General features: G+C 54.7%; 1 protein-coding gene and 1 long non-coding RNA gene across 2 annotated transcripts in view; one reads left to right on the plus strand and one right to left on the minus strand.

The window, feature by feature from the left end:
* LOC105874648 (uncharacterized) overlaps positions 1–15775 on the minus strand; it is a 29992-nt gene extending 14217 nt beyond the window's left edge. The window contains exons 1-2 of the long non-coding RNA XR_012923317.1: positions 15615–15775; positions 15169–15283 (exon numbers count right to left, since the gene is read on the minus strand). This is a non-coding gene — a long non-coding RNA (uncharacterized LOC105874648). The remainder of the gene's footprint in view (positions 1–15168; positions 15284–15614) is intronic.
* Positions 15776–16743: 968 nt separating this feature from the next.
* Positions 16744–19219, plus strand: HAND2 (heart and neural crest derivatives expressed 2). Its single transcript, XM_012770681.3, has 2 exons — positions 16744–17401; positions 18732–19219. Exons 1-2 carry the CDS (start codon positions 16847–16849, stop codon positions 18828–18830), a joined length of 654 nt encoding a protein of 217 aa, XP_012626135.2. The 5' UTR covers positions 16744–16846; the 3' UTR covers positions 18831–19219.
* The last annotated feature ends 4813 nt before the right edge of the window (positions 19220–24032 follow it).

Genomic DNA, 24032 nt, shown 5'->3' on the forward strand with positions numbered 1-24032 from the left:
TTTTTAGTCAAAGCCAGAGTTCCAATTTGAGACAGAAACTGGCAGCAAGACTTCCAAATTTAATACATTTTGGTTTTTTAACATCACCTGGAAATTTTTTTAAAATGTGTTTTTAATGTCAGCTCCCTTTGGTTTAAACTCCACAACGTCAATGCTGTGCACCTCAGAAAGATTACTTAACATCTCTGAACCTCAAACTTTTTATATGTAAAACCCACCCCTCCAAGAACTATTTAAAGGGATGATGTGCGTAAAGGACATAGAATACAATAGGTGCTCAGTAAGTAATTCCCTCCCTGCACATTACTCTATTTGATTCTTATTTATTCTAATATAACTGATTCCTCTGAATCTATTCCCAGCACCAATTGTTTGGTTTTATAGCACTGTCTCCCCTCAGGTCAGACGAATATGAATACTATTTTGAAAGTCTTTTAACAGGAGGGAACAGAAACAGCATGATGTCGCTTTCAAAACCAAGTTCAAACCCAGCTCTGCTGCTGTGTGGACGTGGGGGATTATTCCCCATCTCCGGTGACAGCCACTGATGGTCCATCTCCTCCATCTGCAGGAGGGACAGAATCCCACCCGCCCTACCTGCTACCCACAAATGCCCAGTGAGTTCAAGTGAAAGAAGTGCGTGAAAGCCACTTGCAAGCAACGAAGAGCTACAGCACCCCGTGGTAAACAGAGCGAGGCAAGCCCTAGAGAACAAAGCCCAGCACACCTGTGGCAGTCTCTTTCACTCTGCCATAGATGGTCAAGGCAGGCAAACAGCAGGAACCACCCACGATGACTTGCGGTGCCCCAGGAGTGGGGGGCCAGAGGACTATACTAGAAACCCTCTCTGCATCTGTTTTCATATAAAGAATCAGAAGTGAGTCCACTAATATTCGCCGTAACCGCTGGCACCAACACCCCGGCTTGGTCCTATGTCCGCAGGTGCCTTGGGCACACAGGCACCCTCAGGGAAGGGGGGATCTTGACCACAGAGAGGCTGGCAGCAGCCCTGTCCCAAGCAAGCGTGGACTAAGATGTGTTATGATTTATCTGGTTCAGTCAGGTGGAAGCAGATTATGTGATCCAGTTTTAACTAAACTCACCTTCCCCAAACGGACAAAGGGCCTAAGAAGATTCCTGTAAAAATCCTTTGCCTGGAGAGGACCGTTCAGAGAACGCAGGCACACACCGTCCACGGGGAAACGGCAGAACCCACGCCGCCCCCGCGTGTAGCAGACAGCCCTGGTCAGCCACACACAAGGCGGAACCCTGGCGACGTGAACCCGACGGTAAATAAACCAAAGTATCTTTAAAACCGCCTGGAGCACTTGAAATGTGGGTTCGCGCCCACCGCTGACGATGCGGAATCTCAGCTTAGGATATTTAGATCTATCGTCTAATTCTTCTTTTTTATCTTAGCCTCTTCTAGTGTATTTTTTGCACAGGGTTATAATATACAAAATATATCAGTAAAGGAGTGCAGATATAAAATTTGCAAATAAATACACTTAAAATGTTTTACTACTGGGGTGCACGATAAAAACAGTGGGTATCCTGTTTCTTTAGGGGGTTATTTTCCTCGCCTTAGACCTCTGTGCCAGGCACCACTAGACCACACCAGGCATGAGAAATACGGCATAAAGCTGGATTGCCACTGACAGTGTGACAGTCACCGGGTTGCTGTCACTGGGGCCATCTACCCATATCTTTCTAGAGCCTCTAGACACAGCCAGAAGCCATGGCCTGCACCTTGTCAACCCTGAGGTCTGGAAACCAATGCAGGCTCCTCCTGGAAATCTCCAAGAAACCCGTGGGCTGTCAACAGCCCCACACTTAGTGGCTCTCAGAAAGGTAACTGTGGCATGCCACTCTAACAGTGCAGAGCTATGTGCCAGAGAGAACAGCTGACATTTATTAAGCACTTACTCTGTGCCAGACCGTCTACTAAGAGCCTCATGTGAATTGCCTCACTAAATGTTCATCACGACAACATGACAGAGCCTACAATTATTATCCACTTTTTTACAGATGTGGTGACTCAAGCAGAGAATGGTTAAATACAGCTGATAACTGTTGTGGTCAAGGTTCAAAACTCTCCCTTTGACTCCAAGGACACTGCTCTTAGTCACTGTGTTATGCACCTTTGCATATATAATAATAACTTTATGGAATATCATTATTAAGATTTCTTTACAATAAAATGAATTTTTAAAGCTTGTCACATTCTAACTGTCATTTTGTTTCCTCCCGGGATAACATTTACCAGAGCACATCATCGATTTTGTAATAAACATCAAAAGTAACTTACAATGGTATCTACAGGAATTGTTTTAATAAGGAGATTTTGAAAGATTTATCTTCTTGAAACAATTGCTTTAAATCCTTTCCAACGTGTAGCCCAGCATAAATAGCAAACTGGATATAGCTTACTATTTACTCAGCCGTATCTGAGGTTATAAGTTAAAACTTCTACCATCCAAGGCAATGAGAGAAAGGATGTGATCCAGTTACTTCCAAATATTCAGGTAGTTACCAATGAGAAGAAAAATCACAAGAACAGTAGAGTGAACTTTTCAATCGTTAATGTAGCTATATTAGTACCATCTGATGTTAACGTTTTTAAGCAGGGAAAAGCCCAGTGAGCTGCACTTAAATCTGTGACGTTGGATTAATAGTAAAACACAGCAAGTGGAAGTATTGGAGAGACAAAAGACAATAGCAATGTCTCTGGAGAAATGCTTCCGAGAGCAAGTTCCCCTACACAATTGTGTTCTTGGCAGTGTACATCGAGGATTCATGAGTTTCTCTTCTAAGATGTCCCCATTATAAGTACCTAGGTCATGATTTTAAAGGCATTATAATTTACAACACAGTTTACGTCACACAGACTCAAATGCCACTCTGTGACCATGACTATTTTATTTTTATGAACAATCATATTTATCTTTATAAGTACTTTATTAAATCTCGCTCTATCTGAAAAAAGAAAAATTCAGTGTTCAAACAACAAAGCAAGTCAACAGCCCGGTATAATACGTAAATTTTGTAATGAAGCAAAAATAGTCATTTGATTAGATTCTGTAATTTCGTTCCTGACATCATCTCTACTTGAATAACTTAAAATGTTTGGAAAAGTAGAATTACTGGGAAGGTAAGGAAGCAGTTTCCGGCTTTGTTTATCCCACATTAATAACAGTTAAATTGCCTGGTTTCTTCCAGAAAAAGCTTTTTTATTTTTTTCTCTACAAGTCAGAGTTTGTGGAAATCATCTCACAGATACACTTTACTACTCCAATTTAAGCCCAGTTTGAAAAAAAATTCAATGCTTTTTGACAGCAATTGTTGTATACCATTCATTCATTAGAAAGAACAATAGGATAGTGATAAAAGGTCCTTATATTTTCGCCCATTGTTAAAAATCGCAGTAGCTAGTATTTTCTCATATACAAGAATTTATATTTATTTCCTTGGATGGGCTTCTTCATCCAGCGAAAAACAATTTTAAAAGTCACTGAACTGAAGAAAACAAAAGACAATCCATTTGGTTATGTGGATCCAACTCCTCACTCCAATGCCTATTCAAGACAGCACCTAACCAAACTTTCTTTTTCAGATTTTGTGTTTCTGGATTATTCCTATCTTATTTTTTTGTAAACCTCTTTAAGCCATCACTTCATACCTGCAGTTAGAAAAGCACTCACTATTCACTTTCTCTGATTTCCCATTTTACTGGATTTTTTTTAGATGGACCACAATCTCATGGAAAAATTCCATGCTTTGGTAGATTCTGCAGAGGGTCGGCAGGCAGTCTGTCCAGGGCACTGTCCGTTTGTCACCCAACACAAATAGAGAATCCTATTACCTACAAAAGTATTAGGAAAGTGCTCCCAGCTGAAAGCATTTATCCAATTCCAATCGTTGTTTGAAAGTCTAAAATACTAAAGACGGTATTTTTCCAGGAGCTACTGTTTAAAACAATGCGATGCCTGTTCAGAGTGAAAAATCAGTATTTGAAAATCTGAGTTGGTTTAAAAAATAATAACTATGCATTCAAAAGAGAATTCCTAAAGAAGCATTTATATGCCAGGCACATGTTTTTAATTTTAATAGCATTGGCTTACCTAAATAAATATGTAGAACCTAATAATTGTTCTCTATATGTTGAAATTTTTAATATTATTCTATTTTAGTGAGTTTGCAAAGAGGCTAATGAATAATAATGTAGAAAAATATATATCTGTCAGTATAAAGTTGCTATGGTTTATGAGCATTGCAAAATGCTGTGTTGAAAAAAAGCCTTTTGAGAAGTAATTGAAAACTGCTCTGATTTTAAAAGAAATGAATGTAGCCATATCCTTATGGGATAATGTCAGATAAAAAGTAATTGTGCTCCCTCTACAATTGTGTTTGTTGGCATTTATATGAGAATAATAATGTTTTTAGGTCATTTTTATAGTTGTTCACTTAATGTGGGATTAGCATCAAAATCTTCATAATTATTTGAGAGCATCCATTTGAAAGTGGCATGGCAAAACATGTTAATCATTAAGATACTACAGCAGTTTTAATACTAAACAGATTAACACACATGAAAGTAATATTATAATTTGTGCATTGAGTAATGTGCCAGACCAATCTTTTTGATGAAAATAGAATTCTTATGAAATAGTACCCTTTCTAGCTACTGCTTCCTATTTCTTGAAATACTAAAGCAATCAGTTAGCTAGAAAACTGAGAGATATACATGAGTACACATGGCTCTATGGACTTAAGATATTGTTATTCTGTGGCTCTGTCATTGCACAAATTTATGAAACTATCATTTTTGAGGTTTGCTTTAAATAAGACTGAGAACCAACATATCACAGGAGGGTGATACAGAATAGTAAAGATACAATCCAGGTGGGATTATAAACCAAAACCTTTTAAAGAGTAAAGGGACTGCTTATTGGCCACAATGGCTATGAATTTATTTTATGACCACCAGCAAACAAGTGTAGGTCCATACCTTGCACATTTTTAAACAAGAAAGAAGTACATTTTAATATATACTCCAGAGTCTCGTAAAAATATTTCTCTGCCTCAACTTCCCATCTCCTTCAGAAGTCCACATGAAAGGAAAATGGGTATTCATTTAGAAAGTAATGAGACTTCATCAAATAATTACCCAAGCCATGCCCATCTTTCTTGGATCTATGTGAAAAAAAAAATAGGCTTCCCGTCCAAGGCCTGAGTATTTGATAATCCTTGTTGCATATTGTACGGGGCAAGGTAGGGTGTGAAACCTAAGAAACTTAAATTGAATGTAACAAAGGCAGGTGCCTCTCCCCAGAGACAAAGTGCGTGTGTTAAGACAGTATCTGTGTAACTTCAGCTGTTCCTGAAGGGGGGGGGGGCGTATTAGGGATTTAAATCATGTTGTTTCCACTTATGCAGAGAGAATCCATAAAAAGAGATTTATTATCATATTTTCTTTTTGAAACGTAGTATTTGTTTTTTTTACTCTAAAAGTGCTCCTCAACATAGAGCAGAGTAAATATTACAATTTTGTTCAACGGCGGCTAAGATTTAATTGTCTGTGAAATACAAGGCTTAAACCCCCTTGCGTTAACTACTGTGCTGCTGGTGCACGCTGGGCCGGACTGACGCCGCAGAGGGTCCCCAGGCCGTAGGGGCAGGTGGGCCGGCAGGACTGACGCCGCAGAGGGTCCCCAGGCCGTAAGGGCAGGTGGGCCGGCAGGACTGACGCCGCAGAGGGTCCCCAGGCCGTAAGGGCAGGTGGGCCGGCAGGACTGACGCCGCAGAGGGTCCCCAGGCCGTAGGGGCAGGTGGGCCGGCAGGACTGACGCCGCAGAGGGTCCCCAGGCCGTAAGGGCAGGTGGGCCGGCAGGACTGACGCCGCAGAGGGTCCCCAGGCCGTAGGGGCAGGTGGGCCGGCAGGACTGACGCCGCAGAGGGTCCCCAGGCCGTAGGGGCAGGTGGGCCGGCAGGACTGACGCCGCAGAGGGTCCCCAGGCCGTAGGGGCAGGTGGGCCGGCAGGACTGACGCCGCAGAGGGTCCCCAGGCCGTAGGGGCAGGTGGGCCGGCAGGACTGACGCCGCAGAGGGTCCCCAGGCCGTAGGGGCAGGTGGGCCGGGCAGGACTGACGCCGCAGAGGGTCCCCAGGCCGTAGGGGCAGGTGGGCGGGCAGGACTGACGCCGCAGAGGGTCCCCAGGCCGTAGGGGCAGGTGGGCCGGCAGGACTGACGCCGCAGAGGGTCCCCAGGCCGTAAAGGCAGGTGGGCGGGCAGGACTGACGCCGCAGAGGGTCCCCAGGCCGTAGGGGCAGGTGGGCCGGCAGGACTGACGCCGCAGAGGGTCCCCAGGCCGTAAGGGCAGGTGGGCCGGCAGGACTGACGCCGCAGAGGGTCCTCAGGCCGTAAGGGCAGGTGGGCGGGGGCAGGACTGACGCCGCAGAGGGTCCCCAGGCCGTAGGGGCAGGTGGGCCGGCAGGACTGACGCCGCAGAGGGTCCTCAGGCCGTAAGGGCAGGTGGGCCGGCAGGACTGACGCCGCAGAGGGTCCCCAGGCCGTAAAGGCAGGTGGGCGGGCAGGACTGACGCCGCAGAGGGTCCCCAGGCCGTAGGGGCAGGTGGGCCGGCAGGACTGACGCCGCAGAGGGTCCCCAGGCCGTAAGGGCAGGTGGGCCGGCAGGACTGACGCCGCAGAGGGTCCTCAGGCCGTAAGGGCAGGTGGGCGGGGGCAGGACTGACGCCGCAGAGGGTCCCCAGGCCGTAGGGGCAGGTGGGCCGGCAGGACTGACGCCGCAGAGGGTCCCCAGGCCGTAAGGGCAGGTGGGCCGGCAGGACTGACGCCGCAGAGGGTCCCCAGGCCGTAAAGGCAGGTGGGCGGGCAGGACTGACGCCGCAGAGGGTCCCCAGGCCGTAAGGGCAGGTGGGCCGGCAGGACTGACGCCGCAGAGGGTCCCCAGGCCGTAGGGGCAGGTGGGCCGGCAGGACTGACGCCGCAGAGGGTCCCCAGGCCGTAGGGGCAGGTGGGCCGGCAGGACTGACGCCGCAGAGGGTCCCCAGGCCGTAAGGGCAGGTGGGCCGGCAGGACTGACGCCGCAGAGGGTCCCCGGGCCGTAGGGGCAGGTGGGCAGGGGCAGGACTGACGCCGCAGAGGGTCCCCAGGCCGTAGGGGCAGGTGGGCCGGCAGGACTGACGCCGCAGAGGGTCCCCAGGCCGTAGGGGCAGGTGGGCGGGGCAGCCGCGGGCCTGCAGGAGCCCGCACAGGCTCGTAGCCTTACCCTTCCTGCGGCGGATGTAAAGGGACTTTGCGCAAAAAGTCAAACAAGAATAAACAGCTACGGAAAATGTAACCAATCACGCTAGCAGTGTCGCAGTGTCGCAGTGTCGCAGCGAGGGAGCAGGGGCCCGGTTAGCCGCCGGTGGACACTGAAGAAAAATGTAACGGAGATGGAAGAAAGCGGACGGCTGGGGGGGAGGGGTATGCAGGCAGGAGGAGGAAGGTACACACGCCGGTTTCCATGTGTGCATCTTGCCATGTATTCTTGTATGTACCTGGTAAGTACCTGGGAGCCAGAAAGTCTGCCCCCTGTCACACGGCCTTGCGTGGGTCGCACCGCTCCTCCTCCCCGCCCCTGCGCCGGCCCCCTCAGGTGCCCTCCGATCCCCTCCCCCTCCGGCCCCCTCCCTCGCTGGCCCCTCCCCTTCGGTCCCCTCCCCTCCTCCTCCCTCTGGCCCCCTCCCCCCGGGCCGGCCCCTCCCCCTCCCTCCAGCCCCCTCCCCCCGCGCCGGCCCCCTCCCCCTCCCCGCCCTCCCCCCGCGGCCCGCGGGTCGCGGCCCAGGCCGCCCGAGCGCCCGCGGGAGGCGGCTGCGGAGCCGAGCCGAGTCGCCGGGTGGCCGCGCGGCCAGGCCAGCCCCTAATTGCAAAGCAAACACGGCTGGAATATCGGACCGGCCTCGGGCGGGACGAGACCGCGCTCTCGCCGCCGTGTTTGCGCAGCTCTATTTAAAGGCACTCGATTGAGGAAACGTCGGAAATAGCGGCGAGGGTCCCCTACTGGGACTCGGGAGGGAGGCGCGGCGGGCCGTTAACCCCTTCCCGCCCGCCCTGCGCGGACAGTGCCCGCGGAGCCGGGGTCACCGCGCGGGCCCTCTCCGGGCCGGCCTCCCGGCGCCGGACCGGCGGAGCTGCGGGCAGCAAACCGGGGTTCCAGGGCGTGGGAGGGCGGCCAGCAGCCGTCGCCGCGGCTGGAAGCCGGCGGCCTAGCCGGGGCCCGGGCCGCGGCGTCCCGCGATGTCCGCAGGGCGGCGGGGCGGGGCGGGCACACCTGGCCGGGCAGGGCCCCGGGCGGCGGGAAGGGAGGGGAAGGAACGGAGGGGCGGGGAGGGACAACACGTGAACACTGCCTGCGCGCAGCCGCGTCTGGCGTCCCGCCGTTGCGCGCGTTGGTCTCGTCTGTGCGCCCCGCTGGGTCCTTGTCCCACTGCTCAGATGGGGAGGTTGAGGCTCGAGGGCACCGAGCAGCTCGCCCGGTATCCCTCGGCCGGCCGGCGGGAAGCCCAGGGTGGCCCTGCGCCGCCCCGCCTGCAGAGCTCGGGGCGCCGGGAGTGGGTGCCCGGGCAGGCCGGGCCGGACCTCCCACGCTCACGTCCGCCTCCGGCCCAGGCGCCCCAAGCAGGCCCGACGGGTCCGGACGACGGCGTGGGCATGGAGGGCCGCCCCTGGTAAACGACTTTCAACTCCTCCGCCAGCTGAAATCGGTTTCAACATAAAGGAAAACAACCGGATTGCAACTGGGGCACGCACCCGAATTCTCTAAGTCGTCCCTTTACCCGGGCTGCTTAACCACCTTCCCGGTGCAATGCACGGATCGGGCTGCCAAGGAGCCTACAGTCGCAGGAGGTGGCACACGGGTGCCCAGAGATCTGTCACAAAGAACGTAAGCGGGAGCAGCGGAGGGGGCAAGAGAAAGAGGAGAAGCAGTATCTGGAAAGGCTTCCTGGAGGAAGTGGCATTTAGGCTGAGCCTAGACGAAACAAAGAAATGTGGATTCCCCAACGTGAGAGAGAGATGGGGTGTTTGCCAGCGACACTAGTGAGGCAAGGGGTGCCAGACCCACAGTTGGGGACAAAACGGGGAGTCACACTTTCAACACCTGCTGCCATCTCCTGGCTGCCCCTCTCATCTGGAGACTGTGGGTTGATCACATACTCAGCCAAAGTCCATTCCCTCTCAGGACTGAACACTTGGGGCTTGAGAGCGGACAGCAGCAGGTAGACTTGGACCCTTCAGGAGCCCTGGACTTAGGCCAAAGGGAGCTGTCAAGGGCAGAGACAGGAAAATGGCACTAGAGGTGCTCTCACCAGAGACCCTAACTTGTAGAGCCATGCATTGTCACTTTTACCGCAGGGATCTGGTCTAGGGCGTACCTTGGTCAATCTGAAGTTGGTCTTTCTGGAGTCACAGGCAGATGCAGACTGGGAGAGGAAGACCCCCAGGGAGTGGGGAGGACTGGTTTCGGTGGTACTTCCCCATGAATGATTTGCACCTTCTGTCAGCAAAACAAAGAACCATCAGTCACTCCAATTTAGTGAAGTCTCCAAACGTGTTCTGAAAGAAGTTCTGCTTTTTTGTACACAACCAATGGCTCCGTTTGAAGTTGGATGCTTTGCAAGCAGAATGCAATTCCATTTTTTGTTCCTCGAGGTTTGGGCCTGTGTTAACTGAAGTGGGCACTCACACAGTATTCAAAAGAAAACCATTCTCTTCTGAAAAATGGAACAAAATAGCACCTCCCCAATCACAGTGCGGATATATAATCTGTAACAACAAAGTAGCCCTCCACGCTGCGCATTTCCAGCAAGCGTCCTGCCTTCTCTGTTTATAGCTTTTCTGTCTGCAATTATTTTTATTTTAATTTTCTGTCACTTTAACAGAAACCAGAGCCTTTTCTTTTAATGTTTTGTACACAACATGTTCATTTTGATAAGATGTTCTTTCCTATCCTCTTTTAGCTTGCCTTGCCTTGTTTAGAGTTCTGTATCAGGAGTTTCTAATATTTCCCCCTCTCCCTTTTTTTTTAGAACTTGTCCCTGTCTTGCTTTATTTGTTTGTGTGAAATTTAGTTTGAAAGGAGATCAGAGAGAGCAGGAGGGGGTTGTAATAAGAGAATGACCGAATGACCCAAAGGCTGATTATCTATCATTAACTGGAGACTCGGTGTACCCAAATTACCAGAGAGACCTCAGTCTGCCGGATCCTTACCCAGCCAGAAAGGCAAGAGTGGAATGCACACGCTGAATTCAGCAGGCTCGTGGCATTGCAAATGAGGACACAGCTCAGACAACATTTTAAGGAGTTTTCCTCTAAAACTCAATTCAAGTTCAGTAGAGAAATTTATTAGATTCTGTTATATTGTACACAGGTAAAACAAAATCTCTGCCCACAGACTACCTTCAACATTTCTGTAACTTTTTTTGTGTTGTTTCGTTAGAAGCAAAATTGCAGTTAATTGTCTAAGCTCCAGAGAATATTGAGAAATCAAGCCAAGCTGCTTTTGATCTGCTCATGCTGCTAAACTCAAGCCTTGTAAAAACTGAGGTTTGCCATTAATATTGACAATAAAAGTGTTTCTTTTTGTTAACCTGAAATCTAACCATCCTGGCTCAAGTCCCTTGTATATAAGCAAAGACCCTAGAAGAATGTAGAAAAGGTTTGGAAGAAACTGTCAGAGCCAAAGAAATCCATCTACATAAATTTGCAGAGGAAGTGACAGAACAGAACTTTCCAGGAATGCAAGCGACACTGAAGTTAGAACTACAAATGAACATGTCTGGGCCTCCATTCACAAGCAAATCTTTCAGCCACATACATGGTTTCTTCAAAGTCCCACATTTTAAATTTCTATTTGCATTCATGTTTTGTTCTGAACCCCAAACTACACTGCAGGCTAGTGAAGTCCATTACTTACTATTTCCATAGAACATGTATCCAAAATCATACTCATTTCCTTATCTAAATGCTGAATGATCAAGTTCCCGGCTTGGAAGAAAATATTGCTAGTGTGTATGTAATTTGCTTAAAACAATAATGCGAATGACTATTTAACATAAATCCTGTGGGATGTATTTTCTTACACTAGTTTTGCTCTAAACTCTCTATTTTACTACAAGGTAGCAAAGATTAGCAAAGATCAATTTACTGTACCTCTTAGGATTAGTATAATGGCATTAATAATGCCTCCCATGAACATACACCAGGCTGCCTCTTGTGAGGCCTTTCTCAGGGTTGTCACACAGTCCCTTTTTGTCTGAATAAGTATTTCAGCTTTGCAGACAGATTTGGATACCTGGCAAAATATTTCATTCTCTCTTATCAATAAAAACCCCCCAGAGCGGCAATGTACCTACCAGCCAAAATGGGGATCTAGCCATTGATTATTTGGAGAAAATGTAAATTCTACTGACTATAAACACTGAATCTTAAGATTTTTCTTAATGGACTCTAAGATGAACCAGTGTCTCATTCTTCCACACCAGTCTCAGGTTGAGTGACAGGAAAATGCTTATAAATCCAAATACTGCTACAGGGCAAATTATGGGGAGAAAAGGACTAAAGAAAAGAAGAGAGGGAGGGAAGGAGAGAGGAAGAGGAAACAGGCACTGAGCAAGTCATGGTTTTCCCCACTGACTTAACTGTTTTCTAATCAGAACTGGATGAGGCTTCATAAGCAATCAGCCCCTCCACAGTCACCACCCGGCTGTAGCGGCACCTCCTCCCCCTTCTCCACAGATCGATTCTGGGTCCGGGAGACCCAAGAGGGTCCACTCCCCAAATATCCCAGCCCCACCCCCAAATCCAAACAGAAACTGCTCAGAAGAAAGGGAACCTCAATAAGAGTCAAGGGCAGCTTTCCTGCTCTTCCTTTTTGAAATAGAAATTTTAAAGTTCAATGACATGTGATTCTCCCTTGCAGATGTGCACTCTGAGCAGTGCCACATTTCTGGAGCCACTGTCATTTGCCATGTCTATAGATGACTATCTCTCAAAAGGAAAACAAGAAAGGGAGGGACTTCAAAACACCCGTTGAAAGGAGACCCTTGCCTCCACTAAAACAATATGCCTTGTTCTGGGTGTCCTCAACATTCTGGGACTTATGTGGCCAATATGTCAAATGACTTAGTCCCCCCAAGTACAGAAAGGAAGGCAAAGCCATCAGGGTGTTGCAAGAAGCACTGTCCTTGGAGCAGGTGGGGCTGAAGCTACATCTTCGAGAAAATATTGCTTTTCCTGTTCCCTTCCAGGTGTGGTGTGCTTTCAAGGGTTTTCAGCGTGTTGTGGGATTCATGTCACAGAAGAGCATTACAACTATTTAATGGAATGCCCAGAGTCACTTCTACTATATTGGTTAGGAAAACAAGGTAAAACAAGATTTGAAAGACGATGAAGGGAATTGAGCCACAATTCCTGTAAATATAACATGTATGTTTCCAGCCCTCTGGCCTGGCTTTTTTCAGGTCCAGTTTATTCTGGGTTCTCATGAGCACAGTATAAGACACAAACTGCCCTTGCCTTTGAAATAATAAACACCCCTAAAAAATCTGCATTTTCCCTAAAAGTGGACTAAAGTTGTTTTTTTCTTTAATTAGTTTCAATCAGTTAACTTAAAAAGTGGTATCTCACTAGACCAAAATGTTTTCAAGGGGGTGCTCAGCCTCTCCTGTGCTCTTTGACTCTTTTCCAGGGAAAGCAGGAAGGAGACTGGAGACACGGGTGCAAAATGAGTGCTTGAGTCTGGGTCTGTGCATTGGGCTGAAGGCAGATGGAGTGTGCAGCCCCTGGGCAGCGGCAGCGGCAGCCCAGACCTCGGGCCAGAATCACAAACATTCTCCCAGGCCCAGGTTGCCTCCCTGTGAAGCATCCTCGGACCTGGGTGAGCTGGTTTCAGCTCAGCTCTCTCGGCCTTGGCCTTGGAGGAGAGGCAGAAAAGCTCCCCTCTCTAGGATTCCTCCCGCAGGTACCCAGGGCACCCCGTCAGCATCGTGGCAGTTCGCTGGGCCCCCGAGTGCTCCAAACATGTGCATCAGACCAGGGTGGGGTCCCCTGACATCCAAGTGCCGGCCGCACCTTCCTCCCTTCTCCCACTTCCCCTTGTCACCAGCACCACCCTCTCTCTCCACCACCACTACCGTCACCTCCATTACTACCACCCCCAGAATGCCATCGCAGGCCACCTAAATTTGGGGTAAACTTGAGATGGTATCTTGGCCTCCTAGCTTTCCAAAGGAGCAGGCTAACCAGCCCCGCATCCTGAGAAACCTGGAGCAACACATGCCAAAGGGCACTGAAAGGAAAAAGGAGATGTGTTTGATTGTTCATTCAGGGTAGAGCTCAGCCCATCAAGGCCAGCCTGGCCTCCCTGAGTCAGTGACTACAGTTGGGGACACCACTAGAGTTCACCCACTCTTCCCCTCTCTCAAGCTGCCTACAGGCCACCTCGCTAAGGCTGTAGTTTCTGGGTTTGAGTTTCTGAGCCACATGAAGCCTTAGACCCCTGGACTATATAGTAGTTAACTGGTAATGATGCCGTCAGTGAGGACCGGTGTTAAGATGAGCATCTTTTATGATTTTCTTTTGTTGTCCATTTCTTTCATCACTTGCCATGCTATCTGGGGCCATGAAGCAATTCACTTATTTTCTGTTTCAACGAAAGAGCATGAGAAAGGCTTAAAGCGGTAAGGTCTGAAGCCTTCGAAACTGAGGCTACTGGCCTCTGATGGACAGCGCACCTCACTCTGCAACCCGGCCCTCCTCAGGAAGACTCTTCCTCCTTCCAACCCCCCAAACTCCCTCTGGGTCTGAAAGCAACCAACCAACTACCTCCCCCGAATTTTTATCTGTTCCCAGCCCCAGTTCAACCATCTTACTTTGTCTACCTGCTCCCAAGGCCTAAAAGTGTTTTTACAAACAGACTTTAAAAAAAAATGTATCAAGTGTCAGCGAGCTGAACTACCAGTATTTACACAATCAGGGTTCGCTTCTGGGTGAAAATGTAAACACAATTCCCAACCACACTACCTGAATTCTGTCCTTAAAGAACCAGGTCTTTAAAAAGACTCTCCTGTGCTCAAAACTGCAGAGCCACACTCGGGGGTGCAGAGCAGTAGGTTGCTATCTTGTTGTGAGCCCAACCGCCAGCCCTACGAGCTTACCGACAAGGCTGGCGTCCGCTACTCCCCGTCCGTGCGGGGTTCGCCGCCTTAAGGCGCTGCGCTGGGGGCGTCCAGGGATGCTAATCCCGTACCCAGAGGAAAACAGGGCCTGGCGGCAGGCAGCTCCCAGCCTGAGCCTTTGCCATCCTCCCTCCTACCGCCCAGCTGCGGCCAAGCTAAAATATACTTCTCAGCGCTGCTGCCCAGGGTCCCGGGTTAGGGCAGGCAGGGACGACCAGGGCAGTGGCCGCACCGGGTTGGGCGTCCGCGTCCACGCTGACCTTCCAGCCGGAACCACGCGTCGGCGGCGACCCGTCAGCGCGCGGGCAAGGAAAGGACAGTCCTAGGGAAGTCCTTCGCGGGAGGCTGTTTTTTGCGTCCTGGGGCCGGACTCTGCCTGCCTCCCAGGGCCGATGCCCAGTGTGGAGACATCGGTCTCCCTTGGGCCACCCTGGCCGCGCCCAGAGGCAAGTCCCAGGCTTCCTGGGCCGCTGGGCTTCTGCACACTCAGCCCTTAACTGCCCCCAATTTACAGCCCACAGGCTCCTGCTAACACCCTTTCCCCTCCGACTCCGCTGCCCGGCGGGGACCCTCGCGGCTGGGGCCCAGCCTCGGGCGAGGCCAGCCCGGTCCTGGACGCCCCCACCTCGCGCCTGCAGCCTCGGCCGGACGCTCGTGCCCCGCGGCCGCCGACTCACAAGTGCAGATCCATTTTCCGCGGTAATGCGTTCAAGATCACCGAGGCCAGCAGTCTAAACATCCACGAGCCGTCCTCCCGGCCCGCCTCTTAAACTGGCGTTTAATGGTTCCCCTCCGATAACTAAACCTGCTTTCCGCAGATGCCCGCTTTTATGGGGGAGGCAGGAATGCAGAGATATATTTATATGTTTGTTCATAAAAACTGGAAAATAAGCTCTGAACACGCTGTAAAAAATATTCAGTTACTTACCAAACAGGCTAGTTAAATCGGGGGAACACCGATACCGGCCACACCACAGATTCGGGGAATTGAGGTGCCCCCGCTTTGAAATCGCCCAAGGTCTCCGCCGGGGCTGGTGGCGTCCCTGCAGGAGGCGGGAACAAGAGCATTTACAGTCGGGCGGCCCGCGCGCCCGGGGGAGGCGGGGGCGGCTCTGCTCGTGAGCCCCAAAGGTTGCCACGATAATCTAGGCCACCACCAGCGGCTCCGACCCCGGTAACGTGGCCAGTAAACAGCCACAGACACGGGCGTTCGCAGCCCGTGCCCGGGTCCCAGCCGCGCGTCCCCAGCCGCGCCCGCCGCCCGCGCCGCGCCGCGGCCAGCCACAAACCCTCCGAAAAGCAGTATCTGCGTTGTATTTTTGTTTTCTTTCTTTTTTCTTTTTAACCAGAAAAGAAAGCAGAGTGATACTGTACCTGGTTTGACACTCTTCAATATTTGAGCCTTGGGGGGAAAAATATTTTAATAGTGAAGCATCTGTTAAACACTTGCATTAACCTCTGGCTGATAAAAAGTTTTTTTAACCCTGCCCCCCCCTAGTTTTAATTATCTTATGGTTATGAGGAGGCAGCCAATCGTGGAAGAGGACCTCGGCAATTAGCAACGGGGACATCAAAAAGTTTTATTGCGGAGCGCGCGAGGCGCCGCCCCCGCCGCCCCGGGATTGGCGTGAGGGGCCTCTGACGACATATATTAACCCGAGCGGCCCTAAAGATGTAGCTGTACATGGAGATCTTGCTGGGAAAGTCCGCTGGCTCCCCTCACGTCACCCAGCCCGGGAGAACCGCCGCCGCCGCCCGGAGCCGCCTCGGCCACCGCGCAGACCCCGCCGAGAGCCCGAGCGGCCGCCCGCGAGCTCCACGGCGCGTTCAGGGCCCCAGACCCTCGCCCCGAAAGGAGAGGATCTGAGAAAATGGATGCACTGAGACCTCTCTGAAAAGCCCCCGAGACAGCCCGAGAGGAGCGAGGACACGTTACTCGCAGCTAAAATCACATTCCAGGACCAAAACAACAACAACAACCAACATTTCATTAAAACAATAAGCGCCCAAGAACCCAGATCGGGCTGGTGGGGGAGGGGAAGAGGCGGGAAGGGGAGGGTCGCACGGAGGTAGCTGTGCAGTGAGCAGGCGACCCCGCCGCCTCCCCGCAGAGCCGGGCCCGCCGCTCCAGCCGCGGCTCAGACTCGCGCCCGGATTCCGGCTTAGCTCCGGGGCCGGCCCGCGGCCCGGGCGAGGAGCCCGGCGACCCCGCGGAGCAGCGTCGCGGGAGCCCCGGCACCCTTGCATGAGCACGAGAGGATTCGGCCTCCGCGCCGCAGCTGAGGAAGCAGGAGCCGCAGCGCGGGCCGTGGAGCGCGGCGGGAGCCGGCGGCGGCGACCAGGGGCGCACGGTGCCGGGACCAGCTCGCTGCGCCCCATGGGGAGCCGGCGGCCGCGGCGCTGCTGAGGCGGGCCCGGCTGGCCAGGCGGGGGGCCGGGGCCCGGGCTGCAGCAGCCCCCTCTGCGGCTGCCGGGCGGGCCCGGGCGCCCGGGGGCTGGGGGGTGGGGGGTGGGGGAGGCCGGCGAGCGCCGGAGCAGGGGCCCGGGCCGAGGGCGCGGCGGGGCTGCGCGCACGCTGGGGCGCGTGGAGGGGCGCGGAGGGCGACATGAGTCTGGTAGGGGGCTTTCCCCACCACCCGGTGGTGCACCATGAGGGCTACCCGTTCGCCGCCGCCGCCGCCGCCGCTGCCGCCGCCGCCGCCAGCCGCTGCAGCCACGAGGAGAACCCCTACTTCCACGGCTGGCTCATCGGCCACCCCGAGATGTCGCCCCCCGACTACAGCATGGCCCTGTCCTACAGCCCGGAGTATGCCAGCGGCGCTGCCGGGCTGGACCACTCCCATTACGGGGGGGTGCCGCCGGGCGCCGGGCCCCCGGGCCTGGGGGGGCCGCGCCCGGTGAAGCGCCGGGGCACCGCCAACCGCAAGGAGCGGCGCAGGACTCAGAGCATCAACAGCGCCTTCGCCGAGCTGCGCGAGTGCATCCCCAACGTGCCCGCCGACACCAAGCTCTCCAAGATCAAGACGCTGCGCCTGGCCACCAGCTACATCGCCTACCTCATGGACCTGCTGGCCAAGGACGACCAGAACGGCGAGGCGGAGGCCTTCAAGGCGGAGATCAAGAAGACAGACGTGAAGGAGGAGAAGCGGAAGAAGGAGCTGGTCAGTACCAGGGGGCGGCGGGCGGTGGGACTGCGGGCTGCAGGGCGCGGGGACGCCGGCCTCTTTCCAGCTGGGCTGGAAACGGCATCTCGAGTTCTTTGGCTGCGTCCCGCGCCCAGGCTGTTCGCACCGGGTGGCGGTAGGGATAGTTTCCTGCAAGAGCGGAGAGGCGGGGAGGGTGACAGCAGGAGGGGAGGTTCAGCGGGACGCTGGTGATCTCCCCTCGGGTTATCGTGTCCCGGGCACTTAGGATGAGGGGTCGGGCCGTGCTGCAGAGAGTCTGGGAGACCCGTCCTGTGTCCGCTGGAGCCGCCTTTTGGCCTCCAGTCCCGTTTTGCTTCCCCATATTTCCAAAACAACTCGCCCAGGAGCTCCCGCCCGGTTGTTTCACTATAGATCGCACCCCTCTCCCCAGCTCGAGGCCGCCCCTGACCCTGAGCCCCAAGAGAGCTCCGTGGCGGTTCTCACGCCCGTGTCCGGAGGACGCAGACAGAAACATGAAATACGTACTTGTAACTTCGAAATACAGTTCCGATTCCTCTTTGGCCACGACGTTAAAATGTAATTTCCCAGATGAGTGTACTCCATGGGTATTTCTACTTTTATTTGAAAGAGCCTGTACATTTTAAGACAAAAATATACATGTGAATATTACTCTGGCCATTGTTATTCACTATCACACGAGGTTCAAGCGCCCTGTAAGGTTTTCTCGGGTCCCTACCAAGCGCCCACAGGGCGGTGGTGTTCAGGACCGAGCTATCGCCACGCAGGGCCTAGAAAATAATTCCATTTGTCAAGTTTTTCTTCTCTGGGGCCCGCAACCCGTTGGTCGCTGCACAACCGAGGGACCTCCCGACTATCCAGAGGTTCCGAGGCCCTGGAGGAGGCGCGCTGCGGAGCCGGAGGCCGGGCCGCGGGCGGGGAGGCCAGGCCGGGGCGGAGGGGCCCCTTGTTTCCCAGCGAGTGTGTCTGGGATTGCCGTTGGAAACGCGGAAACCAGACTGCGCGCCGACCCCCTCTCCCGCGCTCCATCTGGAGCCAGAGAAAAGGCCGCCAGCTCCGCCATAAACCGGAGAGCGCGCGGTTGTTTATAAACTTGCGGATCCGGCAGTGGAGCCCGCGGCAGCCGGGAGGCCTGGGCGGCCGCGGGGGCAGCGCGGACGTGCACAGTTTCCCTGCAAGGGCTGGGCCTGGGGCCATCCTCCTTCCTCTCCTCCCTCCCCTGCCCGCCGTGCCCTCCGGCCCAGGGAGCCCTGGGGCGGCGTGGCGCGAGGTATCCTGTCTGAATTTCTCTTTCCGCTTCTCTCGCCCTCGCCTCCCCTCTGCCCAGAACGAAATCTTGAAAAGCACAGTGAGCAGCAACGACAAGAAGACCAAGGGGCGGACGGGCTGGCCGCAGCACGTCTGGGCCCTGGAGCTCAAGCAGTGAGGAGGAGGAGGAGGCGGCGGCGGGGAGCCGAGCGAGCCGGGCCCAGGCGCCAGCTGCAGACCCAGGACTCCGGGCAGGCCCTCCTCGCCCGGCTCCGAGGACTCCTTGCGTTTGGAATCATCCTGTTTATTTATGTGCAATTTCCTTCCCCTCTCCTTGACCCCCCCTTTGAGGCACCGCTCCCCACCTCCCCCCTCCAAAAAAAAAAAAGTGGATATTTGAAGAAAAGCATTCCATATTTTAATATGAAGAGGACGCTCCCGCGTGGTAAGGGACCCCGTCCGTCGTCTCGTAGCTTCTCGGTGTGAATGTCCCCTCGGCTGTGTAGACACCAGCGCTGCCCCCTACCCTCTTGCCCAGCCCCTCCCAGATAAAGACAGCGGACACTAGTGCCTTTGTGAAGTGTGTCTTTAATACTTGGCCTTTGGATATAAATATTCCTGGGGATTATAAAGTTTTATTTCGACGCGGAACGCAGGGCCGCCGGCGCTCCGGGCGGGCCGGTGTCTAGCGCTGCCCTGTCCCCTGTCCGAAGATGCTCTCCGCGACAGCCACGCGTTTCGTGCACTTCCGTCCTCTAAAACTAAGTGGGATTTAATTAACATGGAAGGTGTAAACGTTGTAAGTATTCAATAAACCACTGTGTTTGTTTTTTTTTTTTTTTTTACAAAACCCTGATCTTTTTAATGGTCGATACCTCAGAAAGTTTTGAAAACAAAGCTGTTCTACTTGTTTTCATGATATTTAAAGATATTCAGAAGTAAACTAAATTATCATGGCTGCCTCTAACTTTGTTTTGAAGAGTCAGTGGTGTTGGCGGATCCGCGGGCCCGCGCGGGGCGAGGACCTGTGCGGGGCAGCGTCCTTGGAGAAGAGGTTGCGCCGCAGGCCGGGCCTTCCTCCGTCCCCCTTCCGCCAGCTCCGAGGAGGACGCGGCCCTTGCAAGGAGGGCCTGGGCCGGAGAGCCGCCCGCAGCTCGCGCGCCGGGGGGAAAGGTGGCCTTGCTTTCCTGGGGCCCGCCAGACGCCCTGGGGTGCGGGCTTGGGGGGTAGTTTGGGGAGCGCGTTTTTTTACGGGGAGTGGAGATGTGACGAGGGTCCCAGGCGTTATTGCAGCCGCAGGAACTAGTCTGGGACGTTTAATTCAAAACACAGGGCTTCCATCCAAGAAAAAAAAGGGAAAGAAGAAAAAGAGAGGAGGCGATTCCTCCTGCAGTCGAGATAGGGGCTTCTCATCTGAGCAGGCTGGGGCGGGGGAGGCGGCTTTCGGGGAAAGTCCATGATTAGGTAACAAGGAACTTTACGTCAAGTAAGAAATCGCGAACAAGACCACGGATTTAAAGGGGGGCGAGGGGCGGGTTAGATTTACAAGGCGTTACGGGGAACTCGATGTTCCCTGTGCGGCGTCCGAAGTCGCCCCGGCCGCAGCCCAGCGGAGCGAGCGGCGCCCCCGCCACCAGCCTCCGGGGCTTCTCCCCGTTGGGGGTTTGGGCCTCCGCGAGGCCCCGCGCCTCCCTCCCGGGAGAGAAGGTCCCCGAGGCCTCCTTGCTGGAGGGCTTGGTGAGGCCCGCATATCTGCTCTGGTGGCAGAGGCGCTGCAGGGCCTGGCGCTGCAGGCTGGAGGCAGGGGGAGGAGGCTGCGTGCGAGGGCCGGGGGTGGGGGAGAAAGGTGAAACGTATTAAAAAGCGGTTTGTTTCATGGAACTCCGCGTATATAAATCTGGCGCTGGAGAGGCTCTGAGGGTTTCCACCGCCTGAGGGTTTCCATCTTGGAACCAACCCATCGCCGGGGCGAGGTTCGCACCCTGGCTGCGGGCGCGGCCCGTCCGGCGGTGTCCCCAGGGCGCGCGCCTCGCGCTGCCCACCCCGACCCGGCCGCGGGCAGCTGCGGGCACAGGCCGGGGGCGTGGGCGAATTCGCGAGCGGCGCGGGAGACACGGACTGCTGCCGGCCGCTGACAACGCGAGGGCGAGGGGTTAGAACAACTCGGCCAAAGTGATCTGAACTTTCTCCCCTCGGGTCAGCCGGCGCTGGGCCCAAGGCTGTGTTTACCGACACTTGCCTTTGTTTATAGCGCCGGGGGGTGGGGGGAGGCGCCCCGGCTCTCCGTGGCTTTCCCGGCCCCTGTCCATTTGACCGAGTGGCCCCCTCCCTTCTCTCTCCTGCCTCCAGCTGCCTTCTGCATCTTTATCTCTGTGCGCTCAGGAGAAAGACTTCAGGTTCTAGAGGCGAAGGAAGGAGTCTGACCAAAGTGTTGGAGTGAACGGTGGTGGAGGAGGTGAGGTTTTAAAGAACAGGAACCCAGGAACCAGAGACGAGTTATTGTCACCATGCGCATAGGCCTGTGCTGCCTCGGGTAGCTGGTCTTAGCCCCCGGGCCTTAACGCGCGTTTGCCGGTTTAACACTTTTTCTGGTTTATTAAACACCAACAGAAAGAAACTGAAAAGCACTGGCGCACCATCGCTAGAAGCAGCTTGCTAATACACATGCTTTTAAACTCGAGCTCCAAAAACCCTCCCTCTTTGTCTGGCCGGGGCCAGGCGCTGCCTGCCTCCTCTCCCTCCTGCTCCTCCTCGGGGCCAGCAGCACCAGGCCCAGACACCCCGCCGGCCTTGCCATTTCAACCCACCGGACCCCAAAGCGGCCGGCCGGACACCCGGCAGATAGGACACCCCCACCGGCAGAGTCCCCAGCTGCCCCACAGCCCAGGCGGCCAATCCCCTAACAGGATGCGCACCCCAAGTGGCCAGACACTTCAACCAGCAGGACACCCCAGATTATCCATGGCCCCAACCGCCCGGATATCCCAACCACCCAAAGCTCTCAGCCACCCAACATCTCTGCCCCACGCTGCCAGGTCTGGAGGAAGTGAGCGCCGTGCTGGGCAGGCATTTCTGACACGGCTTCCACGCTTTTCTCTTCTACACACTTCTTTCTCTTTTAACTCCTTTTCTTCTTTACTTAAAAAAAAAAAAGTTTCCACGTTTCTGCTTTCGGGACCGGCTAAAGGCCTGTTTTAATTGCTCGGATAATGTGGTTGCTGCCATTTTGTTAAGAGCAATCACTCCTGCAGCGAAATCACAAGCGTTCTAGACAGGCCGGAGCCGACAAAAATGTAGAATTTGACGTTAAAAGCTAAATGGGAAGCTGGGGCGGCGGAAGGTAAATTGATGGTGGATCTGGCTGTCAGGGCTCGGCCCCAGACCGCCGCGCAGGCCGAGCTCCTGATAACCCTGGAGCACCGGCGGGGCAAGGGCTAGCGTGTGTGTGTGGACCCATTCTCAGCTTGGGAAGGAATTTGGGAAACTGTAGGGTGGGGGCCCTGCTCCCAGTCACAATTTTCCAGGATTCTGCCCCCGCCCACGGGCATTGGCAGCAGCTTTAAGGGCTTTTTCAGGTCGACACCAAGATCACTTGCGGTCTTGCCTTCTAAATCCCCGGACCACCCTGGGGGAGGGGAGTTCGGTGGGATGCGCCAGCCTTGGGGTGGGTTGGCCAGCATACAGGGTGGCACCTGGAAAGGGTGGGCCTCGGGGCTGGGCTGCCCTTCCCAGGTGCGGGAGGACCAGGCGGCCTGTTTGCAGCAGTGGCGCCAGGGAGGGCAGCGCCTGGGCCCCTTGGGAAGCATGTGTGTGCAGTAGGAGACGGAGGGTGGCTAGGTTCCCTTCCCTCACCGCCACTGCTGGCCTGGCCGCTGTCCCCTGGCTGGCGAGGGTCGCGGAATGAGTCACCCACCCAGGTTATGAAGGAGAGAGAGAGTGTTAGACGGACACGGAATTCGCAGGAAGGGGTGCGAAGATGAGCGTGAGCTCAAATGCAAAGCCACAGGGAGCAGAAAGAGACCTGGGAGCTACTTCTGAGACTACAGCCCTGCAGAGAGAACCTGGGCGGGTTGTAAGGGCCTGGGGCGTGTGCGCAGGGGACAGGAAACGTGGCAATGCATGCCACGAAAGCCGCCGGGCCTGCGTTTGCACGACACGGACTACAAAGCGCGGGAAACCTAAAACTTTAACGAAACGCTCTGCGCCGGGCTCCTGGTTTCCTCCACCGCGGCCGCGCGGAGCTCTCCCTGCCTGTGAGTCCCACCCACGCGCCTGGATTTGCCCAAGAACTGTCCGGTGGGTGCCAAGCAGAGATGGTCTAGAAAGGGGTTGTGGCGTGGGCCGTGTTGATCCTGGGCGCTGCGCACTGCCTGTCTTTTCTGGACTTGCTGACCTGGGGGACCCATTCCCTCCAAAGGGCCCGGCTCCTACGGTCAAGATCTGGGCGCGAGGAGGGCGCGCTAATTAGGTCTCCCGGACGCACAGGATTCCTGGCTGGTCAGAGGCCGCGGGTCCCTTGGAGAGAAAACCCCGGGAGCCACCACCAGCCAGCCCAGGACCCAGGCTGGAAGCCCCAACAGCCCCCTCCCTGGCGTAGCTTCGCAGTGCAACCAATTGCTGCCGTAGGGATTCTGTTTACCGGGGATGGAGGTGGAGGAGGGGGCCGACACTTATTTTAACTGTTTAGGAAGAGGGGGAGGGGGACCACTCCGGGAGAGGAAGCCCATCCCGCGTTTCCGGGGGCCGGACAGTTGTGAGCGCGGCCTCGCCACCGGCCGGCGCGGCGCGTGCTTCCCGCACGGCCCCTGCGCGCCCAGGATTGATTAACCTGCGGCTGCCACGCGGCTTCGGCCCGTCGGGCCACGGAGGTGAAAGCGCGCCGGGTGTCAGACTTTGCATGCGCACGGAAGTCCTGTCCCTGTTCTCCCGGCCCTGCCCTGCCGCACTCGGCTCCCTTCGAGAAGCTCAGCCCTGCCTCTCCCCAAACGCGACCCCCCTGCACACACATTCCCTTCGGATTCTCCCGGCATTCGGGCCGCTTTGATGATCAGATGGTAGAGCCCTGATTACAAATTTATTCCCCGCCGCTCTGTCCGTCTTTATCTCCGCTATTAGGGACATCTGGGAGTGATTAGCGCCGCGCCCGCGCCCGGCCGCGCTCGCCTATCTCGCCGCCGCGGGGCCGGGCCTGGCTGACGTCAGCGCAGACGGCTCGGAGCCATCCCGGCCGAGCTGGGTGCAACCGGCGGCCGCGCGGCCAAGTCCTCCCCGCCCGCCGGCCGCTGGAACGCGCCGCCCGCCCGCGCACAGGGACCTTATAAATATGTATTTTTAGCCCAGAAGACTTTTTTGTTTTCCTTGTTTGGGGTGAGGAGGGGCC

This window comes from Microcebus murinus, chromosome 15 (assembly GCF_040939455.1).
Source record: "Microcebus murinus isolate Inina chromosome 15, M.murinus_Inina_mat1.0, whole genome shotgun sequence".
NCBI lineage: Eukaryota > Metazoa > Chordata > Mammalia > Primates > Cheirogaleidae > Microcebus > Microcebus murinus.